The sequence below is a fragment of the Trichoplusia ni genome, chromosome 3 (assembly GCF_003590095.1).
Source record: "Trichoplusia ni isolate ovarian cell line Hi5 chromosome 3, tn1, whole genome shotgun sequence".
Lineage (NCBI taxonomy): Eukaryota > Metazoa > Arthropoda > Insecta > Lepidoptera > Noctuidae > Trichoplusia > Trichoplusia ni.
Genome location: NC_039480.1, coordinates 16,319,764 through 16,347,689, shown reverse-complemented (window position 1 = coordinate 16,347,689; position 27,926 = coordinate 16,319,764). Strand labels below are relative to the sequence as shown.

Genomic DNA, 27,926 nt, shown 5'->3' with positions numbered 1-27,926 from the left:
CAATTTCATTATTTATATTAGACCAATTTCAATAATGTTATCCAAGCCACAGTTTATTTTTCATTCGAAACTGTTGCCTATCCAATAATTTGGATTCCATTTCTACAACAATGAACTTCTATAAAGTAAGCAATTTGCTTTGAGTTTCGTGCGGGGATTAGTAAAATATTTCGGAAATGTCTGGTGGTGAAATCACAATGCGAATTATAATTTAAGTAGGTTAGGTGCCCACAGCTGAAATCACAAAGCTACGCTTTTGATAAACGAAACCTTGCGGAATTATGAAACGTGATGAAACATTTCGCTGGATTCCACCGAACGCCGTCTCCTTGGGAAATACTCACGCTCTTTAGGGAAACTGAATAAAATAATAGCATTATGTAAAAATATTTACTTTTGTACATATTTACATCAGTATCAAGAAAATTTACAAATGAATAACAATTTGTGGCCGCACTAGGGTAGGATACGTTAAACGTATTTAGGTTACGTATATAATTTGAATACAATAATAAAAACAAAATAAACAGACAGAATTGCTTACAATATTCTGTTTATAAATGGTCGCATTTCGTGAGCAATCTATTGTTATTACAATACCGATTACATTATTAATATCTATAAAAACTAATCGACCTTATGATACAAACCTACCTTACACATCGAAATTTTCTTAAGTAGACATAAAAATTACTTTCGTCTCGTTCATACACGTTTACGTAACTACAAAAATCATAAACCGTACCGTGTATAAAATTCAACTACAGTCTGTTTGCAAACGTTAGACTCTCGTGATTAAACATATTTACATTTAGCTAATTGTATTACATTAAGGTCTATGGAGACAGACATCATCTCAGCAGGATGGTCCAGAGCGCGAGGGCGAGCGCGTACACGAGGTCGGTGTAGTTGGGCTGCGCGTCGCTGGACAGCGCGCTGGCGTAGCACTCCGCCTCGTCGGCGCGTAGCTGCTGTAGCGGGATGCGCCTGCCGAGCGGGTCCTTGCACGTGCCGCTACGCACGGCGCGGCGTAGCTCGGCGCCCGCCTCGTTCTCCTGCAGCCAGCGCCGCAGCCACGCGCCGAGCCACGCTAGCTCGCACTCACACCGCAGAGGGTTCCCCGTCAGGATCAACCCACCTACCACATCAGTCATGCAAATATTAATACAACCTAATAGACTATTTACCTCGTCTAGAAAAGTTTCGAGTGGTGTATTAATAATTAAAACTCATTAAGAAGAGTTGCCTGCCTTATTCCGCGTGGTGAGAGGCTCAGTAAATTTTAATAAAATACTACCATTGGCTCCTGTTTCACTCGCGCGACTGTACATTTTTAATGAACTGCCTAACTTGTTTCAGAGATATAGCGACGTTAATTATAGTGTACAAAATGTTAAATCATTTTAATAAAGGATTTGATAGTAATTACACGTGGATTGGTAAAAATGGGGGCGTAAAACATTATGTATAAAAAAAAAACGAGAATAACTTGACACGAAACAACATGGTAATTTTAAAACCGGGCGTAACCAGCGCTGAACTAAGTTGGAGTTTAAAAAAATTAAACGAGCGTAAAAATGCAGGTTTTCAACTTCGTTAAGCTGAGCTCAGATACGCAAGGTAAAATAAAATCATCTAGTCTGGAGCGAAACTTTATCTTGTTTATATGTTGCAGCCGGTCGGCCGCCCGCTATTGCGTAGCTCTGATATCGTCATAAAATATACACGAGCATGAATGTTACGTACCTGACAGCAGCTTGGTGGCGACGTGGCTCCAACTCGTGAAGTTCGGGTAGAATATCGCAGGATTTAGAGTCGTCAGTTGGTTATAACTCAAGTCGATGCCGAGTTGGGGAACTTGTCCCAAATGCCTCATAAATGCTGTCGGCAATTTAGTTAGGGAAGTCATTGTGATCCTTATAAATATCTCTTGACTGTCGGCGAATGGCAGGAAGGCGTCGTCAGATATTCTTTTAAGATTTGATCCTGTAATTTCTAAGTAGCGAATGTTCCTCGTGTCGATCCCGTGTAATTGATTCTCCATAGTCTCCTCAGTCCAATGTATAACTAGTTTGTAGAGCGCGGGCAGGGAAGAGGTGATGTTGGAAATGCTAAACGTAGAGTGATTTATGGTCGACCACGATTGTATATGAAGGGACCGAAGCGATATCAAGGGACGGAAGGAATCCTGGTCAATTATATCTAAGTATTTGAGTCCATTTAAATTCAAATGAGATAAATTACTTAACCATTTGAAACTATTCGGCGTGATTCGCACAATGGGATTGGACGATAGGTCGAGGATGTTTAAATTATTTAAGTGAAACCACATCTTTGGCACTAAAGAGGTAAGACGATTATGACTAAGATCTAAATGGCGAAGACTCACGAGCCGCTTCACATCAGTCTCCTTAAAACTGTTTATGTAATTTGAAGTCAAATTGAGATTTGTCAAGTTTGTCAAAGGTAGATAAGGCACTGACTTTAAGCTTACATTTGCAAGATTCAAATGCCTCAAGTTGGGGAGGTTATGAAACAGCTCCTTGAAGTTTGCCTTTATAGAGTTAAAGCTGAGGTCCAGTTGGCGCAACCCGCCGAGACTCGAAAACGTGTTATCTGATAGTACTGTTAACAGATTGTGGCCCAAGTTGAGGCAGAGGAGGAACTGCGTGCCGCGGAAGATGTTGCTATCTAAGTACTCGATGCGGTTGTGCGACATGTCGAGGTAGCGCAGCGTGAACCCGATCTGCGAGAGCGCCGTGCCCGGGAACAGCGACATGTCGTTGTAGCTCAAGTCCAGGTGCTCCACGATCGTGTTCTTGAACACGTCCCTTGGCAACAACCTTAAATTATTGTGGTCCAGTTTTAAATACCTAAGTTTATTCAAATTGTAGAATTGTTCCACAGATAACTGCGAAATGACATTGAACGACAAATCTAAGATCTGTAGCGATACAAGATCAGTAAATGATTTTCTCTTTATGTTATTGATGTTGTTTTTATGTAAGTCTAAAATTTCTAGATATTTCGAATTCCCAAAAGCTTCGCTCGACACATAAATAATTTTGTTATGCGATAAAATAATCTGTCGAATGGACGACTCGACCGCAGCGAAAAAATTGTTTGGCACTTCATAGAGGTCATTATACGAACCATCAAATATGTTAACCGATATTGCGGTTTCACCATCCACAAACTTGATACGGTTCCTGCTAACGTTCAACGTGAACGTTACATCTATATTAGATACGTTATGAAACGAATTTAGTGATAAATACGTAAAGTTGTTTCCCTGGAGCTCCAATATTTGCAGTTTTGGTAAATTAGCAAACGTCTCGGCTTCCATCGAATCGATTATGTTACCCGCAAGAGATAAATATCTCAAGTTCGGTAAGTTTGTGAAAGTGTGCTTAGTTAAGTTGTTGATTCTGTTATAAGATAAATCTAAGTTCCTTAACTCCGGCATGTATATAAAACTTCTGCTGTGCAGTGAATGCAAAAAATTGTAGGCGAGTCTCAAGTTGCTCAGCGGCAACGATACGTTATGATAATCCTCGCTTATGACTATGTCGACTATCCTATTGTAATCTAGATTCAAGTACTTCACATATGGAAATGCAACCACGTCGGACAGCTTGAGGATGTGGAAATCGTTGTTATCGAAAGATAGCCAACTGAGATTCTCTAAGCCCTCTTCGATTTCAAACGGAAAATAACCACTAAAAAGCGTAGAAGACGATTCCAGTACATGGAGCGAACTAGTCACGTTCGAGAAAGATTGTGGATGCACGTAGTACAAGTCGTTAAAACTTAGATTTATCTCCTTCAATGGCATAGTTGCAGGAAAAACGTTCTTATAAATCTGAGCAATCCTGTTACCTCTCAAGTTGATAGTCCCGAGTGAAGTGGACCAGTCGAGGAATTCGTTTGGTAACAAATTAGATATCCTGTTGTAGCTTAAGTCAAGATAGCGAATGGAGCCGGGCTCGAGCGTTTGAAGTGCGGAAGGTATTGAAGTTAAAAAGTTGCCGGCCAGTGAGAGCGTCTGGATGCGGCTCGGGAGCGACGGCGATTCCTCCAACTGGTTGTACGCTAAAGATAAATGGCGGAGCCGCGCGACCTGCGCCAGGCTGTCCGGCAAGTAGAACAATTTGTTGTGCTCCACTTCCAGATGCTCCAACGTGTTTTTAAGCGACAAAAATAGATCGCGGCTAATGGAACTTAGCATGTTATATGACACGGACAATCTCTCAATTCTATTGTTCTTGTAAACCAACTTCGGGATCGACGTTAATTCATTTAGGTCTAAAATAATTTGTCTAATTTGTACATCACGAAGAAGGAGTAACTGAGAAGTGTCATTGATTTTGTTGTTACTCAAGTCTAACTTTTCAATTCGTTTGCTTTTATTGCTAGGACAGACGTAAGTGTCAGAGAAGGAAATAAAATTATGCCGTACGTGTACTGATTGTAACCTAGGTAGACTATAAAGTAAATCACAGGATAGTTCATGTATGAAGTTGTTGGATAACTTCAGGAGGGTGAGGGAGGGGGGCAGGGAGTCAGCGCTGATGGTGCGCAGGTGGTTCCCCTCCATGTCCAGCTGCAGCAGGTGGTACAGGGAGGTCAGCGCCTGGGACTTGAGGTGCGTCAGCTGATTGTTGCTCAGAGACAAACTCGTCAGCGTATCCTCCAAATGGTGCCATTTGACTTCGGGTCCAATGTACACTATATTGTTGCTAAAATACAATTGAAAATATTAACAAAATTAATCAACTCTCCGAGTAAAAGTTTAATAGAATTTAGTTTGAAAACTTTAACTTACTTCTGCAGATTCAACCAGTTTAAAACTTTTAAATCTTTTAAGCCCTGCTGCGGTATTTCAGTGAATTCGTTGTAACCGAGGTCTAAAGACGCTAGTGTACCGGCCATGGAGCTGAAAACGAATGAGTTTTATTTAATGTTCCCTTTACTTGACTTTTTAATTAAAGTTCTCCAAATTGTTTGTTTAAAGTTTTATTAAAATACGATTTACCTAAATGCGTGCATCTCGATGTAATGTAATTTGTTGGCGACGAGAACTAATGTTTGCAATCTCAATCCGTCGAGTGCGCTCTCAGTCAGCACTTCCAGGTTAGACATGCTTATGTCTAGATGTTGCAGCTCTATTCGGGGCCATTCTGCAACAGAAGTTTAAATGGGTACATAGTTCTGAACCAGACTTAAGGACTTACGATGCCGTACCATTTCAATTAAGGCATTCACTTGTAACTTTATACGGTCCATTGCTGAGAACTTTTAATTTAAAAAGATTTTTATAATAATTGAAAATGTAATGTTTGCCTTAACTGCACCATAAATACTTTATATTACAGTCTCACTCAACTACAGAACATATTACAAAACAGATAAAGTTTTAATTTGATAATTAGGCCACTGATTGATTAAAACGTACGAGTGTTATTAGTTCAATTATTTTCTAGATTAATTAAACATATCATGTTTGCAACATTGGTTCAATAGGGCTTTGAATACCATATTCTGTTTGCATGTTTTTCATACGTATGTAAAACTAGATTTAGTACTAGTGTTGAATTAATCAAATAACACTCGATAATTACAGAATATCAGTGTTGGTCGACAATTTAATTAATTATCGAACGTCAATCTTCATTGCAATCATAGCCCGTTAAATAATGCATGAAAGCAATTTTGTAATTAAATTTTATGAATTAATAAAAATACAATATTTTTTATAATAAAACAAGGAAAATTGAAAAAATTTTTTTTTTACAAAAATAGTACATAATTTTAAGGTTATAATAGGCCCGTCGAATTAATATAGAAATTATCAAATTTAAATTAATACGATTACAAAAGAAATAATAAAAGCATTTTGGTATTTTGTTGTTTTAATTAGAAAAAGAAAACGATTTCAATAACGAAATGAATAAAAGTATGAAACATATCAATATAATAAAGAAACACAAATAAATAATAAATATAATAAACAGTTGTATATGGAATTTCAGTTTACGTTACGCCACGTAAGTAATTTTTACATTTTCTTTCTTATAGTATTAGTGTAGGCTATAAGAAAAGGGACAAAAGATCTTTTGTAGATTGTTTAGCATTTGTCAAGACGACGCACAATACATTGTAGAGCGCTGATATGTTTTCACAATAGACTCGAGTCCGAAGCCAGCCTCTTGAACTAAATAGAATTTAGAGATAAAACCTTTTATTGCAGAAAACGGATCACTTTTACTACGATTTCTTCAACTTTTTCGAGTATCATTTGTTTTTATATGACCCCAAGACCTCATTTTAGTTTAATAAATTTCGATGATGAAGGTTGCTAGTTTTTGTATAGTTTGGGCTTTGTATGTTATTTGTAGTATACGCTGCTGAGATTTATACTTAAATGAACCATAAATTCGAGATTAAGAGCGTAGAAAAACGCCACGTTTGAGTGAGTTTTTGCGTTTCAAATTCAGTTACATGATACCGAAGCCCGTAGGCAAGTGATAATTTTACAACAGTTAGCGTTAATGGTCACATGGATAAAAATATCAATCAATAATTTTAAAGCATTTAGATATTGCTATTACTTTTCTACCACTTTTCTAGATGGGTTGGTGTGGTTTGTATATTAATTTATTTATTAACACTTCGTATACAATACATTTACAATGGCGGACTTAATGCCTGAGACATTCTCTACCAGTCAACCAAAGGGTGATGCAGATATATCAAGAGATAGGTGTATAAATAAAAGTCAACGTAGACCAAGATAAAATACACTACATTGTCTTTATTATAAATACATACTACGAAGAATGTAATCTTACTTATTTAAATAATAAGAAAAGTAATACAAATATGTGCATAAGATATATTACTTAAATATAGTAAGATTTAAGAATTAGGAAGATGAAGATTCAAGGGCCGAATTAGCTAAACTTTCCAGAAACAGTTTACGAACCTTCACTTTAAAAGCTAAACGGTTTGTGGACATCCTGATTTCGGAGGAAAGGATTTATATGAGTGTTACCTGGGAACCTGTGCAGCGGCACGGCGATGCAGGACATGTGCGCGGTGCGGCAGGAGCACAGCGGGCTGCCGGCGCACGGCTCCACGCGCTCCGGCGCCAGCGCGCCCGCCAGCGCGCACGCCACCAGCGCCGCGCACTGCAGCGCCCATCGCGCGCTACCATGCCCCAACACCATCACTGCACAACAAAGTATCATATTAATACGAATTATTGCTTAAGACAATGTCCAGAAAAAAGAAAATAATGAAACGTTTCTTTAACGGTGATAGTTCGCGGATGACATGACCTCATATTGGCATGGCCGAGGAATAAGAAATTCGTTTATAAAGAGTAAAATACAAGTGGCAATTATTTTTCTTCTTAATCAAATCGTCGCAACATACAACGACCCAATCAGAATAAGTGGATCACCGAAACGCTTGTCGAACCCGCGACACATCGCCCACAATGGGTCTCATGGTGTCCTCAACCCGGCTATCCATGCATTCAAACAACTTCAAACATTAAAAATGGGAAGTTGTAAATAGTTTGATATTGGAACGATGCGTTATAAACAAATGAACATTCAAGAGCAGTTCTCGCGCTTATTAACTTTTAAACTTTCGAGTACTCGATCGTTAGTTAGGCTTTCGAGATAATTTCGCTTGCCTTTCTAGGTATTCCGAATAAAAAATGTTTTCTACCGTGTATTGCTTTTAATGATTGCTAGTTATTAAAGTTATGATTGTATTTATACGGCCAAACAAATTGAAACTGGTTAACCACTATGCGATAAGCGTAACTGATTTCGGTTCAGGGTTCAATTTCCGTTCAAAATATTTGCCTCACTTGGCATGTTATTTATGTGTATGCCTATTGTTATTGAGGTGTATAATTTACTGAATGTATTTATAGTAAGATATTTTTTTCTGTTATAACAGGTCTTTCTTTCTTCTTTTCGAATGGTTATGGTAGGTACTACCTAGTGTCAGGCTTGTATCTGTAGTCCTCTGAAGTGGGTTAAAACCTTTTGAATATAATTCTCAGGTGTTCTGGTTCCTTAAACAGCATTTTTATAATTTTCTTTTACACAATATCTGCAAAAAAAAACATACAGATATTTTTCAAATGTTTCTCATGTCTTTGGCTTTTTCAGAAGCACCTTACAGCGAATAATATTTGTAATTAACTACAGTGAAAAATGTCACCACAACGACTTCAACTTCAACCCGAGACTCTTGGCTAAACACACCAGTCGCTTCACTAAACTGCCGTCAAGACGTGATAGGATACAATAACAAAATTCAAACTCTAAATCAGTGGCCTCAGTGAATATTGATTTTTCAATAACTTTTTTATAATTTAAATTTGGGCTTCACGCAACACTTGAATACAGTTATGCTGTTACGAATTTTTCAATATAATTAACGTTAAAAATTCAATCATAATAAACCGCTCGCGGTAATCTTCGCTACGTCAGAAACCGTAATATTTTTACAATGTAAAGATCGTTCGGCCATACTGGTCTTACATAACCTAGTAACGCATAGTTTAGTGCTCTCAAAATGTAATAAACTACATTTTACTTTTACCAGAATAAAGTAGAGCTTCGCTTACCCTTATACAAAAAAGTGTGAGCGACAGGTCTGTATGTGTACGCAATAAGAAACTAAAAGGAGTATAAATCCAATTTTCGGTATTTCATATTGTCTGTCTTAGTTTTCCGTTCGGTGCCTGTACTTTGAACTTTTGATGTACGACTGTTGTGACTGAGCGAGATGTTGCTCTACATTTTAAATAGCTGCGTCTCGTTTTTACATAGGTACTGCTAAGAGGCTTCATTTGTACCGTTTTTTGCTCACTTTTGCGTTAAGGTTGTTAAGGTTTCGTAAACGACTGTTTATTAATAGGCTACGCTTGCATTTTATCAATTTATGCAGACAAGCCACGCAATAACTTTGTTCCGTTACTTTGTTCGAACGCAATATTTTATACAGCGTGCTTTCACTTGTGCTTTTTTGATTATTTATTATCCTCTGTGGAAATGACTACTTAAATCATCAGTTCGTGATGAAGAGTGTAATGGCAAGCGAAGGTAAATATGCAAGGATTTGAAATATTTTACTGATGTCTATTTTTATTTCGTTTTATGAAAAGCACTAACCATGTCTTCAAAACTCCTTAACCTTTACTCAAGAAACCGGAAAAGCATTATAGCAACGATATTGAAATAAAATGATACCTAATCAATTAAGTAAATTCAATACCATGCAAAAAGGACTACCAAAGCATTCTGTATCTGAATGAAGCGAGGTGTAACAATAATTTCTTTTTTACACACGAACTCTCAAAGGGAATTTGTTTGACAGCAGAAGTTGAATTATTTACGCTATACGAAGGTGCTCCGTGGTGATGCAGAAATAAAGATTGGAGTGGAGCCAAGGGCTGGCGGGAAAATACCGACTGCATTCGAGGAGGGCTTCAAATTAGATTGCAGCGGACTGTTGCGGTGCCCTATGTTCCACTGTTATCAAATCAAAGTAGATGAATAGCTTGAGGCAGAATAATACAAAACGTCTTATTTCCAAAGAGAAAAAAAAACATACCGTTTAAACCGTTCTTGTTAACATCCTCAAAATAAATCGTACAAGATTCTGATAGGTAGGTAACAAGAAATTTTGTTACGCTAAAATGGAACGATACATCAAATTTCATTTCACAATTACGATTTTCCTGAACACGAAACCGATTCGTGTTTCGCTAAAAATAAAATATTCCCTTCAGTTATGAGCTGAAATTTCTGTTATTATCCGCATCTGAACGTTTCCGATTCCAATGTTGTCTACTGCATTTCCATTTTAAGGAGTAATTGAAACATTAGGCTCTAGGGAGCGGAATATGAAAGCATAAAAAAATAAACGAAGTGAAGAAAGAAATTAAAAGATGAAAGAGACCGTAACGAAGTGCCCACGACGAAAAAAGTGAGAAATTATTTTAAGGCACTTGAAGCGGTAATAAGTGGCACAAAAGTTTTCGCTGAGATTTTCACGTTAAATGGTAATCGGAGAAATTTTCGAGTACCGTAATCTGATTAGGCGTCACCTCAGATGTATTTGCGGGATCTCTGGAATTATTCACTCATAAAATACGCACGTCTTATCAAAAGTCGTTTTGTCACTTTTATCTCTCAGCCATGTTTTATATGGGAATTTGTTAAGTGCTTTTATGTACCTACTTATATTTGCTGAGATTTATCTGGATTGGAACCAGTGCCTTTTACATTCCATTTTCTTATGATATCCTTTAAGTACTTTGAGCATTTTAGGACAATCGTTTATTATGTCTAAGTACGTAAATCGAAGTAATAAACGTATATAAATTTGATATTTTTCATATAATTATAATGTTGATTACGTATTTAGAAAAATCCTCTGCATTGTATTACTTTAATATTTACGTTACGATTAAGTAATTCTTAAGTTGTTTTTGAAATCAGGTTTGGATAACTCTTCAAAAAAACACGAGTTCAAGTAAAAGGCAAGAATTGTCAATTTCCTAACGGTTATGTGACGGATGTCAGTGAAACGTCAAGGTCATGACAATATCGACTAGGTTGTTGTTTTCTTGTCACGTGTCACTTGTTTTTGGCGAACTGAATTGTATTTATGAATGAGGTTAGCGTGACTGAATTGTTGAAAGTATTTTAGTAACTTAGGTTAAAGATTTGATATGATTTTTTAACATTTATTTGTGTTAGGTATATAAATCGATGAATATGATAATAGGAATATTGTTTAGGTTGATTGCGGTGAATTAGGTGTTTTGAAATCGAGGATGTTCTAGGCAATCCACGTTGGCAGAAATGTCCAAAGACAGAGATCTTTGTAAGTATAAACAGGTGGCCATTACCTATGAATGGTCTATTCAACACATCAAGAATTTTTCAATTTGAACCATTAGTTCCTGAGATTAGCGTTTTCAAACAAACAAACAAACTCTTCAGCTTTATATATTAGTATAGAAGTATAGATATGTTATAGCTGGAATTGCCAAACCGATAGTGAACAAGTATAGTGACGATTACTCAATCATCCTCTAAATCGGAAGACATTTTTTTGTAGTAGTAACATTCAGGCTGATATTATTATAATACTCGTAGTTGTAGAATGAACACAAACTTAATAATGAAATGCCTTATAAAACAGTCGCCGTCACGGCGTAAATTATAATTAATTATAGAATCTCATTTACTTAGCACACAAGACTTACAAATTAGATTCTACTTTGTAACAAAAGATTAAGATTTAAATAGTTTTGTTAATTTTGGATCTAAATTATCTTTAGTATTAGTAGCGACATTCGTTTCAGATTAAAACATTTATTTTACTTTGAACTGAATACTATTAAATTATATATCAACTAGCCCTATTTACTTTAGATTTTTTTCCTCTGTGAATGCTTTTATTAAGGATAATGGCTCTTTGGCGTTTTCCACTTAGATATTGCAGAATTACCGACAACAATAGACCTAAGTTGTCTCTACTACCATACATATTTAGGCCGTGACTTTAAAACGCAAGAAATCTACATTCAAATTTATGAATATAATAACACACTTGGAATAATTGAAAGACAAAATAAAACCTACAAAATTGCTCAAACATCGTGTCATATTATTATATTTTTAAATCGCTACAAAAACAGTGCGCGTGGTACAGTATAATATCCTTGCTAAATATTTTAAAAGTATTGGCCTTGGCAATTAAGATCGAATATTCATATAATACATACACACGGAGGAGCTCGTGGCTAAGCTATAACCGCGTAAGTGAAACGGTCACAGATTAAGCTATGCTTGACGCAGTTGGTCCTTAGATGGGTGACCATCTTTGTCATAACGAGTTCCTCCGTGTTTCGGAAGGCACGTTAAAGTCTGGGTCCCGGCTGTTATTCCTACATCTTTGACAGTCAATACAGGTAGTTAGAAGCTTGAAAAGTCTGACAACCAGTTTAACCAAGGGGTATCGTGTTGCCTAGGTAACTGGGTTGGGGAGGTCAGATAGGCAGTCGCTCCTTGTAAAACACTGGTACTTAGCTGAAACCGGTTAGACTGGTAGCCGACCCCAACATAGTTGGGAAAAGGCTAGGCCAATGATTCATATAATACATACAAAATATTGTATGATTCTATGTCTTTTAGCCAATTCCATAACAGGAAAGAATATTCAGAATGGCCACAAAACGCTGGCACGAAAAAAAATAGCTGCCAAAATTGTCGACATGTACGAGTATAAAAATAACAAATCATTTCCAAGTGTCAGCCTTAAACCTGAAGCTGTGATTAGTTGTTAGTTTTCCATTTTGTCGGTGAGTCAATTACTATTGTCATCGTTATAGATTTGGTAACTATTACATAGTTTAACCTGACAGCAATTGAGAGGCAAGTAACAAAAAGTGTCATATTCGCTTCGTGCAAATATATTGTTTCTTATATGATGTACTAGCTGTTGCCCGCGACTTCGTCCTCGTGGTTAGAAGATATAAGTTATGATTTATAACTGCTCTCTTTTTTCCACATTTTCCGTTGTATCTTCGCTCCTATAAGTCGCAGCATGATGGTATATAGCCTATAACCTTCCTCGATGAATCGTCTATTCAACACAAAAAGATTTTTTTAATTTGGACAAGTGGTTCCGGAGATTAGCGCGTTCAAACAAACAAACAAACTCTTCAGTTTTATATATTAGTATAGATATGTTTACATGACTCTTCTTATACGGGAAATCAAGTAGGCACCTTGCAAGCAATACAATACAAACGAATTGTGTCTAATTCTTTAAACGATGAATAAGTAAACAAAGCTTTTCTTTGATATTCAAATTACGAATTCAATTCAACAGTTAATAAACATTTTAATTTTCTTTTTTCGTAAGAATTAAGTCGGCCAGTCTTTGAATAAAATATTCAAGATCTACATTGACTGTAATTAAAAAGTTGATGAGTTTGTTTGGAAAGGATTAATTTCTTATTACACAAATAGAATATAGTTTTTATAGGAACCAATTACTGAAGGCCCTGAAGGCATTTGAGGATTCGTTTGTTTTTATTCGCTGAAAACAGCTTTCTTCAAGAAAATATTGAACAATTTAAGACTGTTATTAATGCTAGCAAAGCGATATCTTAATGGTACACAACGGCGAGTCTAGTAAATCAGTTTTATTATAATACTTAGATTTTAATATTGCTTGTATTGATATCTGAACTATGAGCTGTTAAAGATGGCTTTAATTTTTGCGCTGTTGTTATGGAAACGTGAAAATGTACACGTTGTATTGTCTCTTTTTTATAAATACTTTACTTTATAGATTTTATAAGATGTATTTTTCTCGATCGAACCTGGTATCTGCAGTAACGCACTTACAACCACCAGATGTTTACATCAACAACCATGCATTGCAGAAGGTAATCATAATTATGACATTTACAAATATTTTTTAAAGTTTTAATTTCTGAATTGCTACAGTTTATATTTCTCCTGTAGCTAAACAAACACACACATTATTAGCATATTAGCAAAACTAAAGTAATGCACATATATTCACCACATAACCTAATAGCAAAACATATCTCCATTTCAGATATCAGTATACAGGGACACACATATGAGTGCTTGCACGCGACTTACATAAACTGTGTCTGTAAAAATATAGAATATGTTAAAACTTTTAAATACCTAGGTCTGTGGGTGGACTGTAACGCTAACTGGAAGACGCATGTTGATTCAGTGTGCACGAAACTTAGGGCAGTCCTGAGCAAGTTTCATGCATTAAAGGCACCGTTGAGCAGAAAGACATTACGTATTGTTTACTTTGCATTAGTTGAGTCATTAAGTAGCTATGGACTGAGCACATATGGCCGGACATTTAAAACTTATTTAGATATTATTAAGTCATTGCAAACCCGCTTTATGAAATTCCTTGTTACCCCTAAAACAAAACGTAAATGTAACCATAATTATGAACAACTGTTTCAAGTGTGTAAAATACTTCCTATTCATGAAAGGGTCAAATACTTGGTGATTTTAGAACAATTTTATAGTGATAATTTTAAAATAAAAATAAAGAATAGTTATAATACAAGACGTGTAAGAGAACAGCAATTGATCCGTCCAACGATAAAGAACTATTATGGTGAAAGAACCAACAAGTATTTGATCCCCTCGATATATAATAATTACGACTGGCTTAGAAAACTAAATCCTAAAATAAGTAAGCTAACCTTAAAGAATAAGTTACGCAATATGTTACTTAAAGAATAATTTTATAAGTAGTTTCATGTTCCTTTGTATTTTGTATTTTGTATTTTGTATTTGTATGTTTATTTTGTATTTTGAAACTTTAATACGTGTAATATCTATCGAGCGCTATTCCCGCCGACAAACTGTCACACAGTTTGGTGGGTTTAATTATTTTGTTATATGTTTTTAGAACCAATAAAAGATTTTATTATTTCCTTTATTTCATTAAAATACATATAAATTACATTTTTAAATATATATAAAAACAACATACATTTAAAAATATAAAAAATAGTGTCCAACCGGCAACGGGAACAGGGCCCAAGCTGCCGGTGGTCAGGGCTCCAGAGAGAGGAACCTCCTCACGATGCGCGCCGTGTCCAGAAGTACCGCTTTCTGAATCAAACCCTTGACCCAGACGCCCAACGAGAGCCTCCGAAGATGTTGATCGAGGCTCTTGGCTATTAAGCCATTGGCACTTACGACTATCGGGACAATGATTGCCGAGTCCATCTCCCACAAGTCGACAACCTCGTGAGCTAAATCCAAATATTTCAATTGTTTTTCTTTTTCTGCTTTCACGAGGTTCTCGTCATGGGGGATAGTGATATCAACAATCATTGTCCGACGCTCTGATCGATCGATCACCACTATATCAGGCTTATTGGCAACAATAGTCCTGTCAGTGATGATAGATCGATCCCAGTACAGTGTGATATGACCACTTTCGAGAACTGGGTCGGGCACATACTTATAGTACGGCACCTCAGATTCCACAAGTTTGTATTTCAGAGCAAGCTGCTGATGGATAATCCTGGCCACTTGGTTATGTCTGTGCAAGTATTCACCGTTAGCAAGACGAGAACATCCCGAAACTATATGTCTCAAGGATTCACCGGGACAGTGACATGCCCGACAGATGTCAACTGTACCATCCTTAATTATATATTTTCGGTAGTTATTCGTCATGATAACTTCATCCATAATTGCACATACAAACCCTTCGGTTTCTCCAAAGAGATCTCCGAAGCGTAGCCAGGTCACGGACGCTAAGAAATCTACATCGGCCCCGTGAAGGGTCCGATAATAGCGTCCGTGTAGCTCCTTGCTTTGCCATACATCTTTGCGGTCTTTGACGCTTAGTACGACAGGTTTGTGCCAGTTCTCTTTACCTAGAGAGAGCGGAGTGAAGCCCTTATCCACTGCCACCACATCTCGGTGCATCCCCACGTCCACTCGGAGGAAATACTCCCTGAGGTTACATACCTCGCGATTATGGAGGGTCTTGGCATTTAGGAAGCCACGACCCCCACACTTTCGCGGGATATATAACCTCATTACCGATGATCGCGGGTGGTGCATTCGATTTGCGGTGAGCAGTGTGCGGACTCTTCTATCCAAGGCGTCCAGTTCGGTCTGTGTCCACTTGAGTATGCCAAAGGAGTACATTATCACTGGCATGACCCAACCATTAAAGGCACGCACCTTGTTACCGCCCGATAAGGAACTTTTTAGTACCTTATTCAGGCGGCCAAAGAAACGTGTCTGTAACGATTGTTTCATGTCAGCGACATTAATGCCTAACGCCTCTGACATACCCAAGTATTTGTAGGTTTCCGTTGAGGAGAGGGACCTAAGGTTTATAGAATCCGAGAGCTGTATGCCCTGGGATTCTACAATCCCACCTCGTTTTACATGCATGACTGCACATTTGTCAACACCAAATTCCATTCTGATGGAATTACTGAAGCTTTCAGTAATCTTCAGTAACTTCATCAGTTGCAACTTGTTGGAAGCAAACAATTTCAGGTCATCCATGTACAACAAGTGGGAGATTACCTGGCTTCCTCTCCGCAACGAGTAGCCCAGCCTTGAATTCTCAAGCAGAGTGCTAAGAGGATTCAAGGCTAAACAGAACCACAGGGGACTCAAACTGTCACCTTGAAATATTCCCCGCTCAATCCTAATAAGTTGACCGCTCTTTTGGATATCCCGACATCCTGGATAGTGAAGCACCGTAGTCCATTGCCCCATACATGACTTCAAAAAAGTGCGTAGAGTTGTATTGATTTTATTATTATTATTATTATTATTATTCGAGGGACAAATGCAATCTAAAACCGTAAGCTTTGTCGCAGTCTTAACATCCTAAAATACGTGCAATGCTAAACACATTTGTTACAACTGGGTGCATTGAATCGGGAATGAAAAATGGATCAGTTGTTAATCTTCATGCGATACTCGTAAAGTAGATTAAGAGGAATGGCTCGAGTTGCTAACCGGGGCCAAAAGTAGATGGGATATATATTGCACCTGGGAGCCAAACACTGCTTCTAAAAGTTAGACTGGAGCCGTCGTGGAAAAGAGACGGTGTTTTACATCGTGCAGTGCTCCATCTCTCTCCCACAACTGCAGGAGGTAGTAGGTACTCTTTGAACTATAAACGGTGAGTTAAGTAGTACAGAAAAGCTAACTTAACCGGGCGACTGAATCAGACATCTGCGACAGTTTATTTTAGTTGTTCATACTATTTTTGTTTTCGTGTAAATATTCGTTTTAAAGGCAAATTGCCGTGAGGTTATGAAAGCATCGTATGATTCAGATCGCCTATTTAATGATCATGTTGAATAACGTTATAAATTTGTAATATGTGGAGTTAAACGATATTGTATAAACAGTAAATGGTGACTAAACAGTGATTTAATGTCAACAGAGTCTGTTTATTCTACAATTTGTATGTTTCATATTTTATGTGTATTTTAGATTTTAGGAAAAACATATTTGTATAGCCAATTTGTTTTTATAAACACGGCGCTAATATTCAAACACACAAAAATTAAAAAAAGTGAATAGAACGTAACCACTAGTGTTATTAAAAATTGTTCTGTTTTGAATGTTTGCAAAGCGACACGAGGATTTAATTTAATTACACAATTTTTCAGAGTTAAATATTTACAAGTTAACAAAAAAAATAATTAAATCAAAGCATCAAAAAATAATATAATAATTACATTACTTTTACTAGTGTTATTGCAATGAATTTCAATGAACCCTATGAACACGTTGAAACAAATTAAAACTATTAAATTACTACATGTTAATAAAAGTTTACGATAATAGAATATCTAGTGAAGTTGTTACGATCCATCAACATTCAGTTATGCTTCCTAGAAACTGAACTCGTTACAGGCTTAATAGCGGACAGAGTTATTGGCTGTTATTTCCTCGAAGCTAAACTAAACCTATTAATAAAGCCTGCTTAGTTACCTCAAGGGAATAAATAATAATTTTTCTAGTTTTTTTTTTCAGTTTAACTCGGTAATGTAGACCTACTTATTTAAAATTTAAATGAAATGTCTGATATTTTTGTTTTTTTTTTTTATGACAAGTTTTTCTCACGTTTTTATACACTCACTGTCTTGTTTGTTTGTTTGTGTTGTTCCGGTTGGTGTTTTGCGACTCAATTTGAGGCACTTCCCGATAAGCTAGTAGGCTGAAATTACAGGTTAGCTTCAAACCCGATGACAATATAATTTATTACTATAGTTTTTAGGCTTGACAAATTTTGATAAAATTTGAATGGAGTGACATTTTAAAAGATGGGTAAGATTTTTTTAAATCTATTTTTTTTATCGTCTGCTTCTTATCGGCTTCCAACTCACAGGCTCACAGAGAACATTCCTTATTTGCATAGTATCCCACACCAATCAGTCTACCATGCAATACTATTTGACATTGAAACTCACTATAGTATTATAAACAAAACCTTCGGAGCGTTTGTCATGATTTTTCCACAATAGTACTATTTGAGACCATGCAGGTCCTAATATTAGAAATGCGAAAGTTTAGTTAATATAAATGTATGAATGTTTGTTCCTGCTTCACGCGGAAACCAGTGAACGGGTAATCCCGTGTGATTATTTTCGGCGGGATCGCAGGCTATAGCTTGTCAAATTTATAAACGTATCAAAAATATACGAAAAAGAAATAATTCAAATAGAATAAATCGGTTTTGAACTAGTAAACTAACAATATTCATACTAACTTGAAGTCGTACAAAAGAGTCGCATTTTGTGGACAAAATACATTAGCATTTGCTGTCCACGTTCACATCCTGTGAATTAGCATTTCGCAAACAAGTTGTGACCTATGTTTTTGTATCCAATTAGTTCAACTAGATTTTGTAATTTAACTACATTTGGTTTATGCACGGTTTTGTGAATTGCAAATGAACTAAATTTGGCAGGCGTTTCTACTGTTAAATGTGGCTTATTTATAAAGTTTAGTGAGGTGTATCACTGTTGTACAACGAGTAATGAAAATGAATGGTTGAATTTTAAATAGAAACAACTCTAGTCAAGGTAATTACAATTTTGTACTCCAAAAAATCGTGCCAAATTTGATGGGTGGTTTAATATATTGTATAGTAACAACATTTCGTATATAAATAGAAAGTTTCTCCTAAGAAGCAAGTATTTGTCAAAACTCATTTATAGAAAAAAAATTGTTTGTGTAATTGTTGTTTTTTTTAAAAAATGACACTAACATGATAATACTTCACACTGATTTTATTAAATAGTATTTGAGTATGCTTATTTGTGACGATGTGTGTATGTTTGTTACCCCTTCACGCTAAAACGGTATTTAGCTGAAAATTCCATTTCTTGATTTCAACCCTAGAATAGGCTACTTCGATACCCTAAACAAATTAACATACTATATTAAGAAAGGAAAAACGCCACAGGATTTACCTAGCTACTTTTCTATCCTGACTATTTTTGTCACAGCAAAGCCAAAACACTTGGGTTCAAGACTTAAATATTGAATGCGACTGCATCTTTAAATGAGAAGACTTGCTTTAAAAGGATTTCTAGATATTTTTAAGGCGTGAAGAAGGCGCGAACGGTTATTTATTAATAACTTATTTATAGAATAGACTACCGAGCCCTGTGGTGTCTAAAAGCTTTGCGTTCAAAACATTTCACTTTAATCACTTACCAAATTATAAGGCGTAACTTTTATGCATGTTTTATCCTCTTGGCAGGTTATACTGCGAGGTGAAGCTATGAAATAAAATAAAAAATACGCCTTATGAACATATTGTCTATGTTATCAATGATTTTGTGCAGAAAGTTGTTTTGGGATACATAAGTTATATTTCTTCATTAAAATTTTGTACGCCATAATGTGGCAGAAGATGAGTTCATAATACTTATTCTAAGACCTATGCTTATACCATGTTTTTACAAAATAAAAAAATCTTTATCTTTTTCATCATCATCATCATCATCTCAGCCTATCGCCGTCCACTGCTGAACGTAGGCCTCCCACAAAGAGCGCCAACCATCCCGGTCCTGGGCAGCCCGCATCTTTATCTTTTTAATAGCCGTTTATGCACGCGTATTTATTCAGATAACCCAACTAGTTTCGGATCCAACCGGAGTCCTTAATCATAAGCTGGTGCGTCAGCTCATGACTAAGGACTCAGTTACATAAACTGTATACCTACATACATTAAGAAAACTCCTCAGCCTTAGATTCAGCGTTCCCGGGATTAACAGGTGGAACGTTTTTTACTTTTTCTCAGCTTTACGTGGAAGAATTATTTCGAGGTAGATCAAAGCGGTTTGAGTACTCAAATGATATGTATCTTGATACAGCGTTTTGAAACATAACACAGACATATAAGCTTGCATATTTAATGTTACGTAAAGACTATGGGATAGACTGTGGCATGATAATCAAATAAAAATATGTTTTGTAGCGAAAAATGAAAATTAATAGTGGTTTCTTAGGTTTACGCGAATGTTAGACATTGAAATGAAACTACTTTTACGGATTTTATCGCGGTTTAATTTTGCGTCTGCCCGTGACCATGATACCTGCACAGGTTTTGAAACGTCGGGAACTAAAATCTAAAATTAAACCGCGATAAAATCCGTAAATGCAGTTTCGTTTCAATGAAAATTAATGTGTAGTTTTGTGAGGTAAGAGAGATAAATAATATTCATCTTTGTATGTTGTGTTAAAAGGTGTATTGACTTCTCAGGTATATATAGGTAAATAAATATACTTGTATGTAAAATAGTATGACAGAATAGTAGTAACATAGTTATATGTGTATAGTAGCTTATCTTTTGTTTTTTGTAAAACTTAATTAACTGTAACTTAATTCATTAATATCATTTTTTTAATTTATTACTGCATTTTGGACACTTAATTTTCCGTTTCAGCTATTTCATAAGCAGTGTCTTTAAATTGATAGTCTCAAGCGTAAAGGTTTTGTAAATATTTTCTGGACTCAGCTATAAAAGAATGTTCCCACTAATATCATAAACGCAAACGTTTGTTTGTGTGTATGTTTGTCACTCGTTTAGCTAGTATAGCTATTCTGTAAAAATATAAGCTACTATAGGTGTTTAAATTGTAGTGATCAAAACTTTGCTAATAAGAATATTTCGTAACTTTCAGCTAATTAATTGTAATTATAGTTCTTCCTATAGTTGTGAAAGTATTCAGGTGTAATCATGTGATGGTCGAAAGTTGAGTCAACTTGTTCCTAACTAGTTACCATTGGCTTGTAGCGAATCGTTTCCTTAAGGTCAAACTTAGTAGTTGTATTGTGACATACTGATAATTGGTAACAGAATGGTTTTATTAGCTAAGCTTTGCATAGTCTTTTTTATTATTAGGGTTTCCTTATCGCCAGAACGCTATGATTTGTTTTTTCTGTGTATTAAAATAAAAATCGAAATTAAGAAACGGTTGATAAGGTTATAAAAATGAAGGGTGTTTTCTTTTAGCCGATTTGTACGGAATCCAGGATGACACTATTAACTGGAATTTGAAAAGTTTTTACTGAAAAGCAGCAAAAGATCAGCCTTTGCTGCTCATCCTCGTTAAAAATGCAGCAATACAATAGTCAATAGACCTTTTTATTGTTTGTACAAATGATTTTTATATCAAGACGACCTCAAGAAACACTGAAGAAACGTTAAACCACAAAACTAATGATTCCCGTTGCGGGGTTCCAAAATGTCATATCCATGGGAAGCACCAACAAGAAACTCGAGCATAAGGTCACGTGACCTATTGAAAAAGCAATAACGCTTTATACATTCAAGCTATCTTCCATCGATGTCACTTGTGTATGAGAACACGACTGTTTTCCAAACATAATTAGCAGAAAATCGCAGAACAATAGCAAACGCTGACTAATAAGTTGCTCAAGTGAGTTCAGTTTCAGGTCGTTTCATTACTTAGAAGCAATAAAGGCGAGCAGACAGCCGTGACCCTGACTAGCACTGTCAGGGCCTCGGCTCTCAGCTCAAGGGAACTTTGAAATAGCTGGCGAAAGCCCTTGACAGTATCAGCTTCAACCTTTATACTAGAGACCTACATCGGTTTTAAGGTTAGGTTATTTGTGATGAATTGTTCTGTATATACGCTACAGAGTAAGTTTGTAATCAACCTTTTTTTCTTTTTGTTACTTAAAAGAAAAAATGTTTTTGAAACAGCTCCGGAAAGATACGAAATTTCTTCTTCAAATATTTGTACTTTTTATGGAGATAGTGATGCTAGCAATGATTGAAAGATTCTTATGATGCCTCAGACTGTATGGGATGTCTTTGGAATCGATTAAGATATTTAAGAGCTATGGTAAAATATATAAACTCATATACAGTGACACCTTGTAAAAATACCGATTTATCTACTACAAAAGCACGAGGCACATTTCAGTAGTCATGTTGGGTAACCCTCACGAAGGTTCTAAGACATACTCGTAGTTTAACACAAGTTCTGAAGGACTATACTTAATGTCTCAAGCTGAAAAAAAACATTTTTCGCCCGAGACATACTCATTTAGATACATATTAGTTTCTGATTACGTAGCACAATAAACCCGACACTATCACAGTCACGTGAAACACTGTCACAACTAGAGACACTAAATTATGTTCCAACAACAACTTGAGAAATTCCAGACAAAGGTTTCCGTAGCAAGAATGTGTAGTGTTCTGGCATCTCAATCACGGCAAGGGAACGATGCATGCCTTCATCAGAACTTGCCAAGTTAAGCATATGCTATGCTATGTTAAGGTACATACAACTTCAAAACTATTCAGTTTTAAAAACGACTTAGCGGTCCATCAAAATTTCAATAACCATGATTTATTCTACAATTCCATTAAATGCAAGAGTTTTATGCTAATTATACATTGCCCAATACGATAAAGGTTAATAAACAAAAGGAATCCCAATATATTTCGAGTCGGGCCGTAGCTGCTACGAGCTACGGCTACGCCGTAGACTATGAAATTTTAACGTAGCATTAATAGTTTATCAAATTGGAACAGACAATTAAATGAATGCAGTAGTATTATTATTGTTATATGGATATGTGGGGTATGGTACATATGGTTAAAATTATAAACCTGATATTAAAACAGGTAAAGAACTTAAAGATTTAATGTATTTCTAGAAGGTGGTATCATTAATCTTCAGTCAAATTTTATGTCATTAAATATTACTGGTTGATCAAAAGACCGAATTTTATTTCACTTCTTTTTTAAACTAAATCTTTTAAATCAATTATGCTCAAAGAACTTATAAAAGTAAATTTCAAGAAGCCGACCTTGCTTCTAATCTGGTTTTGAGATCAAACCGGTAAAAAGTATCATTATATTGTACCATCACTACAATAAAAGAAATTGTGCAACAGTTCATCTGAATGAAATGTATAATTAATTTGGCTGGCAACAGTTGTGCATCACGTCCATCCATAAACTGTAGATGAGTCATGTAAAGAGCAATCACAACATTGAACATACACAATTATAGATGGCTATCAAAATATTAAGCTTGGTTCATCTAGAAATCTGTGTCAGTCCAATAAACTTTTAAAAGAGAGCTATAGGGAGTGAGAAAGCAAGAGAGCACTAGACTGAGCGTAGAGCTCGATAATAATTGTTATAACTAAGTTATCTTTTGAAGATTGCTATCGAAAAGTTGTTACGCAAGTGCTGCAATCCACTTGCAGCATTGTAGCCACGGTAGAAAGAGACAGCGCACTGGACTGCGCATAGCACCCTCTCGCTTCGTCGATAACAACAGTCTTGCAAACACGCTGTTGATTTTCCATGTAACTTATTTCGTATCCTCGGTTTCCATTTTCCATCTGACTCAAGACGGACAAACTTATCTCTGAGAAATTGTTACGTGAGTGCAGTTCGGCCGAATCTTATGATATCGGTATCCCCTTGTAATTGAGTTACGGAGTTCAGATTGCCTTTAACGTATATTTGACCGCATTCGATGGACGGTGACCAAAATTGGACGATAAACAGCTAATACGGTGAATCGTTTCGTTAAGTATTAGTAGTCGTTAAAGGTGTGTTAATGTTTTGTTTTGAATACATTGAAATAACGTTGGAAATTTCGAATCCTGTGTTATTGTAATGAATCTTAAGTAGGTATCATGCTTTCATAGCTAAAACAATGTCTGAACTTGGAAGATGAACAATATGATTTTACTACCAATACTGCAGTAGTGAGTCCATAACACTGCAATGTTGCATACAGTGTAGTGTCAAACAACGAGAAGTAAACCAGGTTTTTTTATGAAATCCGAAGTAAAACAGTAAAACCTAATGATACGAAACCAAAAACGAACTGGAACGTGATGACTTGATGTCTATATTTCATTCAAGAAAAGTAAAGTATTTTTTTTGTAGACTAGACACAGACACAGATTTATGAGCAAAGAGAGCAAAGCCTATTAGTTCCAAGACACCTTAAGTTTGCAATCTTAATGAAGCTAAGTAAAACAATTAAAAAACCTATGGTCCAGTTACTCACGAGACATGTTGGAAACTTTCTAATTTTGTACACCCGCATTGTGAAGTATGCGGATGAAACTCTTGCGCTCAAATAGTATTAACATCTAGCCTCGACACGAAAAACAAAAGATTGTCTAAAATAGAAGCTAAGATACCTTTAAGAACAACTGAATGGCGTTTCAGTAGTTCAGTTAATGTGTTAAAACGATTCCTTGATAGAGTCAAGTAGGAGAGCCCATTAACTACTACATACATAGCAGAATGCAATTACCAATGCGTCTGCTAATAGCGGTCATCCAATATTAACGACAATTAGCTTTAGCGGCCCATGAGAAGGGTATTCGCATTAATATCATAGTATAATGATAATGAGCCCAATACTATTGACCTAATACCTCACTAATTTGCCTTCGCCAAACAACAAATAAAATACTAGGTTGGTAGATACTAAATCAAATATAATTAGCCTATTTTTTTTTTAATCAATGCTACGTACTTTATCAAATATGAAGAGAATATGAACCTAGTATTTTTGGTTGAGCATAAAAAATACGTAAAATGATTTCTGAAAGAGTCTATTTTGTAAATGCCCGATGTTTAGAATGGAAAAGCCGTGGGCTATAAACAGTAACCATTTCTCTTAGGTCCAACTTGCTTTAACTGCTTTAATAAAACACGGCAGCCTCCATTAAAAGAGTTTGCTTTGAGTTTATTATTAAAAAGTGCTTGGAAACATGATTGCAGAAAATATGTATTTATGCTCGTAAATGTATATTCTATTTCTTTCTGCCCAATTATTGATCTCAGCAACAGTTGTAGATAAATATTGAAACATTTATCCGACATAAAGTTGTAACATCACGCATGCTTTCATTATTTATTCACAGAATACTCTGTACATGATTAAATATTCAGCGGACCCGTACCGAAATGATTTTAAAAGATTATTCCCCATACAGTACCAATGAAATCCATAAAGTAAATGTAACTTTTAGACACGTTAAATTTGTAATTAAAGAAAAATCTTACTTACGAATAGCTAGTTTAATTAATCACATCACAAAACCAACCACCATTCAATCGAAATCCAAAGTTTTAACCGTTTGATTGTTTATAAGAAACTGTAAATTTTGTTCAACTTCATTAGTCACTTTCAAGCTTGCGGTTCACTAGTGACAATAAGCGGGAGTTGGGCATTTTAAAGTTAGCGCACTTCGTAGGTGAGGGGGGGTCGGTCGCGACGGGCAGCGACGCGGCCGCGCTCCTCGCCAGCCGGAGTCGGACTAACGGAGCGCCGATCCGAGCGCCGCCAGCCAGCCCGTGCACCCGAGCCGCGCGATCGACGCTTCAAATTATACCTTTCAGGTACCTTATCTCCCCTTCAAGGTCTTATCTCATCAACTAATTAATGTGCGTGCCTCACTCATTTATTAGTTATATCTTCCCATCAATGTAACTCGTGTTCAAGTGTTTTCCGCCTTCAAATGACACACATTATGTCGATGTTTTCATGTCTATATTTTGGCGACTGCACTCAATGTGCAAGCGAGACAATATTCAGATCCTTAACTTGCCCTGATTTGACTTAGACAGTTTCGTAATTCGAGATTAATAGAAGTTCCTTTGATGAAGGTGGGCGAGTGAAATTGAAACTGAGTTTCGAAGTAAACGAGCAGTCACCATTACTTTGTTTCTGTGGTCATCTTCGAGCGAACTTGTTTTATTAATAACTTGGTTTTGATATTAACGAAGTTAGAGCCCTGTTTATTGTTGGGAATACTTCGTTAAACGATTTAGATGTTCTATTGTTAAATGTTCGAAGTGGTTTGATATATAACTAGAAGTAAATCGATACTTAAACTGCTGAGTTCAAGGAAGTTTGTGAAAATATATAAATTGGTTTTGTGAAGTTTTATTTTTAAGTTTCCTTTGACAGAGGGTAAAAATGGTACACTACTACAATAAGGTTTCGTTGTCTATCGGTTTGTTGGGGTTAGGGTGTATCTTATGAACCCTAATTCTAAATTAATATTGCTGAATTTTTTACAGATGATGTCAGTTAGTTTTTGCTGTAACAATAATTGAAGGTAGAAAGTAAGCCATGTTAGTTTGGGTCATGAATGATATACGACCAATTTTTTTAGCAAGTTTGTTTTTATTTCATCCTGCTTGTACGGAACCCTGTGCCTAGAATCTGACAGGTACTTAACTGGCTTTATTTTATATCCAATGATATATTCCTCAATACACATGACATCCAGCATTGTTAATCTTGCAAAGATCAATACAAAATGAGCTCTTTTGATCTCCATAGAAACTAGGTTGGATTTAAACATTAAATATTTTTTACAAAGAGAATTTTGTAATAACGTTATTAATAGGAGTTTAATAAGTCAAGTTTGAAAGATATTTGTTAAGAGCTTTCATCAAAATCGTCCAAAATATTGAATTATATGTAACAAATTTTACTGAGCTTAGCTCTTAAAATAATACGTTTGTAAGCGTTTCCTTTTAAACGTGGTATCTACCAAATTCGTGAGGGAAATGTTTTCTATGAAGCCGTAATTTTATGGCCTGATAAGTTTAAATTAGCTTACGAATTCTGTTTAAGAGATAACAAGCTAAAAGGTCATCAGTTCAATTAAAGACATCGATTACCACATTTATGTATGGTAATGTTAAGGCCTACGAAGTGCAGTAGCCAAACTGTAAAACGATAGTAAAACATTTTCCTCTAAAAATTCTGTCTTTTTAAACTTAGCCCACGGTTTGAAGTAGATTTATGCGACTGACATATTTGAAAGTGGAAAACCTTACTATGGAATACTATGTAACCCAGTGAAATAGGTTGTGGAGGTCAGGTAGCTGTCGTTTCATGTAAAATACATTTGGTAGACAATATCCAATATATCAAAAGGTAACTAGGGAAATACTAGGTTCTAGTAGGCTAAATACCCGATGTTTAAGTTTTGAAGGTTTTCCACTGTTATAAGGTAAGTCCATGGCAATAAAAGCTTTAATAACTTAGCACATCAAATTTAGGTTCCATCGACACTAAAGGAAGAAAAATGGCGAAACCACTCAACCGATTTAGATAAAACTAGCTGTTGCCCGCGACTTCGTCCCCGTGGGTAGAAGATATAAGTTATGATGTATACCCGCCCTGTTTTTTCACATTTTCCATTGTATCTTTGCTTCTTTTAGTCGCAGCGTGATGGCTTATAGCCTAAAGCCTTCCTCGATGAATGGTCTATAAAACACAAAAAGATTTGTTTAATTCGGGCCAGTAGTTTCTTAGATTGCGCGTTCAAACAAACAAACAAACAAACTCTTCAGGTTTATATATTAGTGTAGATATAGATATAGTAAAAAAACAAAAACTTCACTATAGGGCATCACTTTTGCCCCTGTCTCTTTTTTATTTTTATTTAATGATTATTTCTTGTCCAGGGCGTGCATACTCGGCAATTAGAAACATGCTTAGAAAAAGAGAGGCAGTGAGAAATTTAGGATCTCTACATATTTTTTTCATAACTATGCCATAATAGACATTCAGTTACATTCTTAAAGCGCGTGCTACTTCAGAGAATGCGTCTAGACGACATTGTTGGGGAGAGCTGAATGCACGATTGTATCGTACGATGTAACGAAGCGAAAAGAAATATATCCCGCGTACATTAGGTGGCGCACTCAACTGTGATGATGCGTTTTGAAAGCGATTCCATACAACACATACATTTTAATACGTCAGTTCCTT

At 35.9% G+C, this 27,926-nt stretch overlaps 1 protein-coding gene across 2 annotated transcripts; it reads right to left on the bottom strand.

Moving 5' to 3' along the window:
* Nucleotides 1-140: 140 nt before the first annotated feature.
* Nucleotides 141-26,203, bottom strand: LOC113492161 (chaoptin-like). 2 transcript variants are annotated; one of them, XM_026869505.1, is made up of 6 exons: nt 25,203-26,203; nt 7,055-7,231; nt 5,036-5,180; nt 4,826-4,936; nt 1,747-4,739; nt 141-1,138 (listed from the first exon to the last, which is right to left on the bottom strand). In XM_026869505.1, exons 2-6 carry the CDS (start codon nt 7,227-7,229, stop codon nt 852-854), a joined length of 3,711 nt encoding a protein of 1,236 aa, XP_026725306.1. In that variant the 5' UTR covers nt 7,230-7,231; nt 25,203-26,203; the 3' UTR covers nt 141-851. The 2 variants fall into 2 exon arrangements, with proteins under 2 accessions (XP_026725306.1, XP_026725305.1); XM_026869504.1 differs by lacking the exon at nt 25,203-26,203 and having other exon boundaries at nt 7,055-7,819.
* Nucleotides 26,204-27,926: the final 1,723 nt, after the last annotated feature.

What these genes read in the sequence shown, in the direction of transcription:
- LOC113492161 (XM_026869504.1), bottom strand. Translation starts at nt 7,250, where the DNA reads ATGATACTTTGTTGTGCAGTGATGGTGTTGGGGCATGGTAGCGCGCGA. An exon ending in ATCGAGATGCACGCATTTAG is followed by an intron (nt 4,937 to 5,035) that starts GTAAATCGTATT and finishes ATTCGTTTTCAG; the next exon opens with CTCCATGGCCGGTACACTAG. An exon ending in CGCCACCAAGCTGCTGTCAG is followed by an intron (nt 1,139 to 1,746) that starts GTACGTAACATT and finishes CTGATGTGGTAG; the next exon opens with GTGGGTTGATCCTGACGGGG.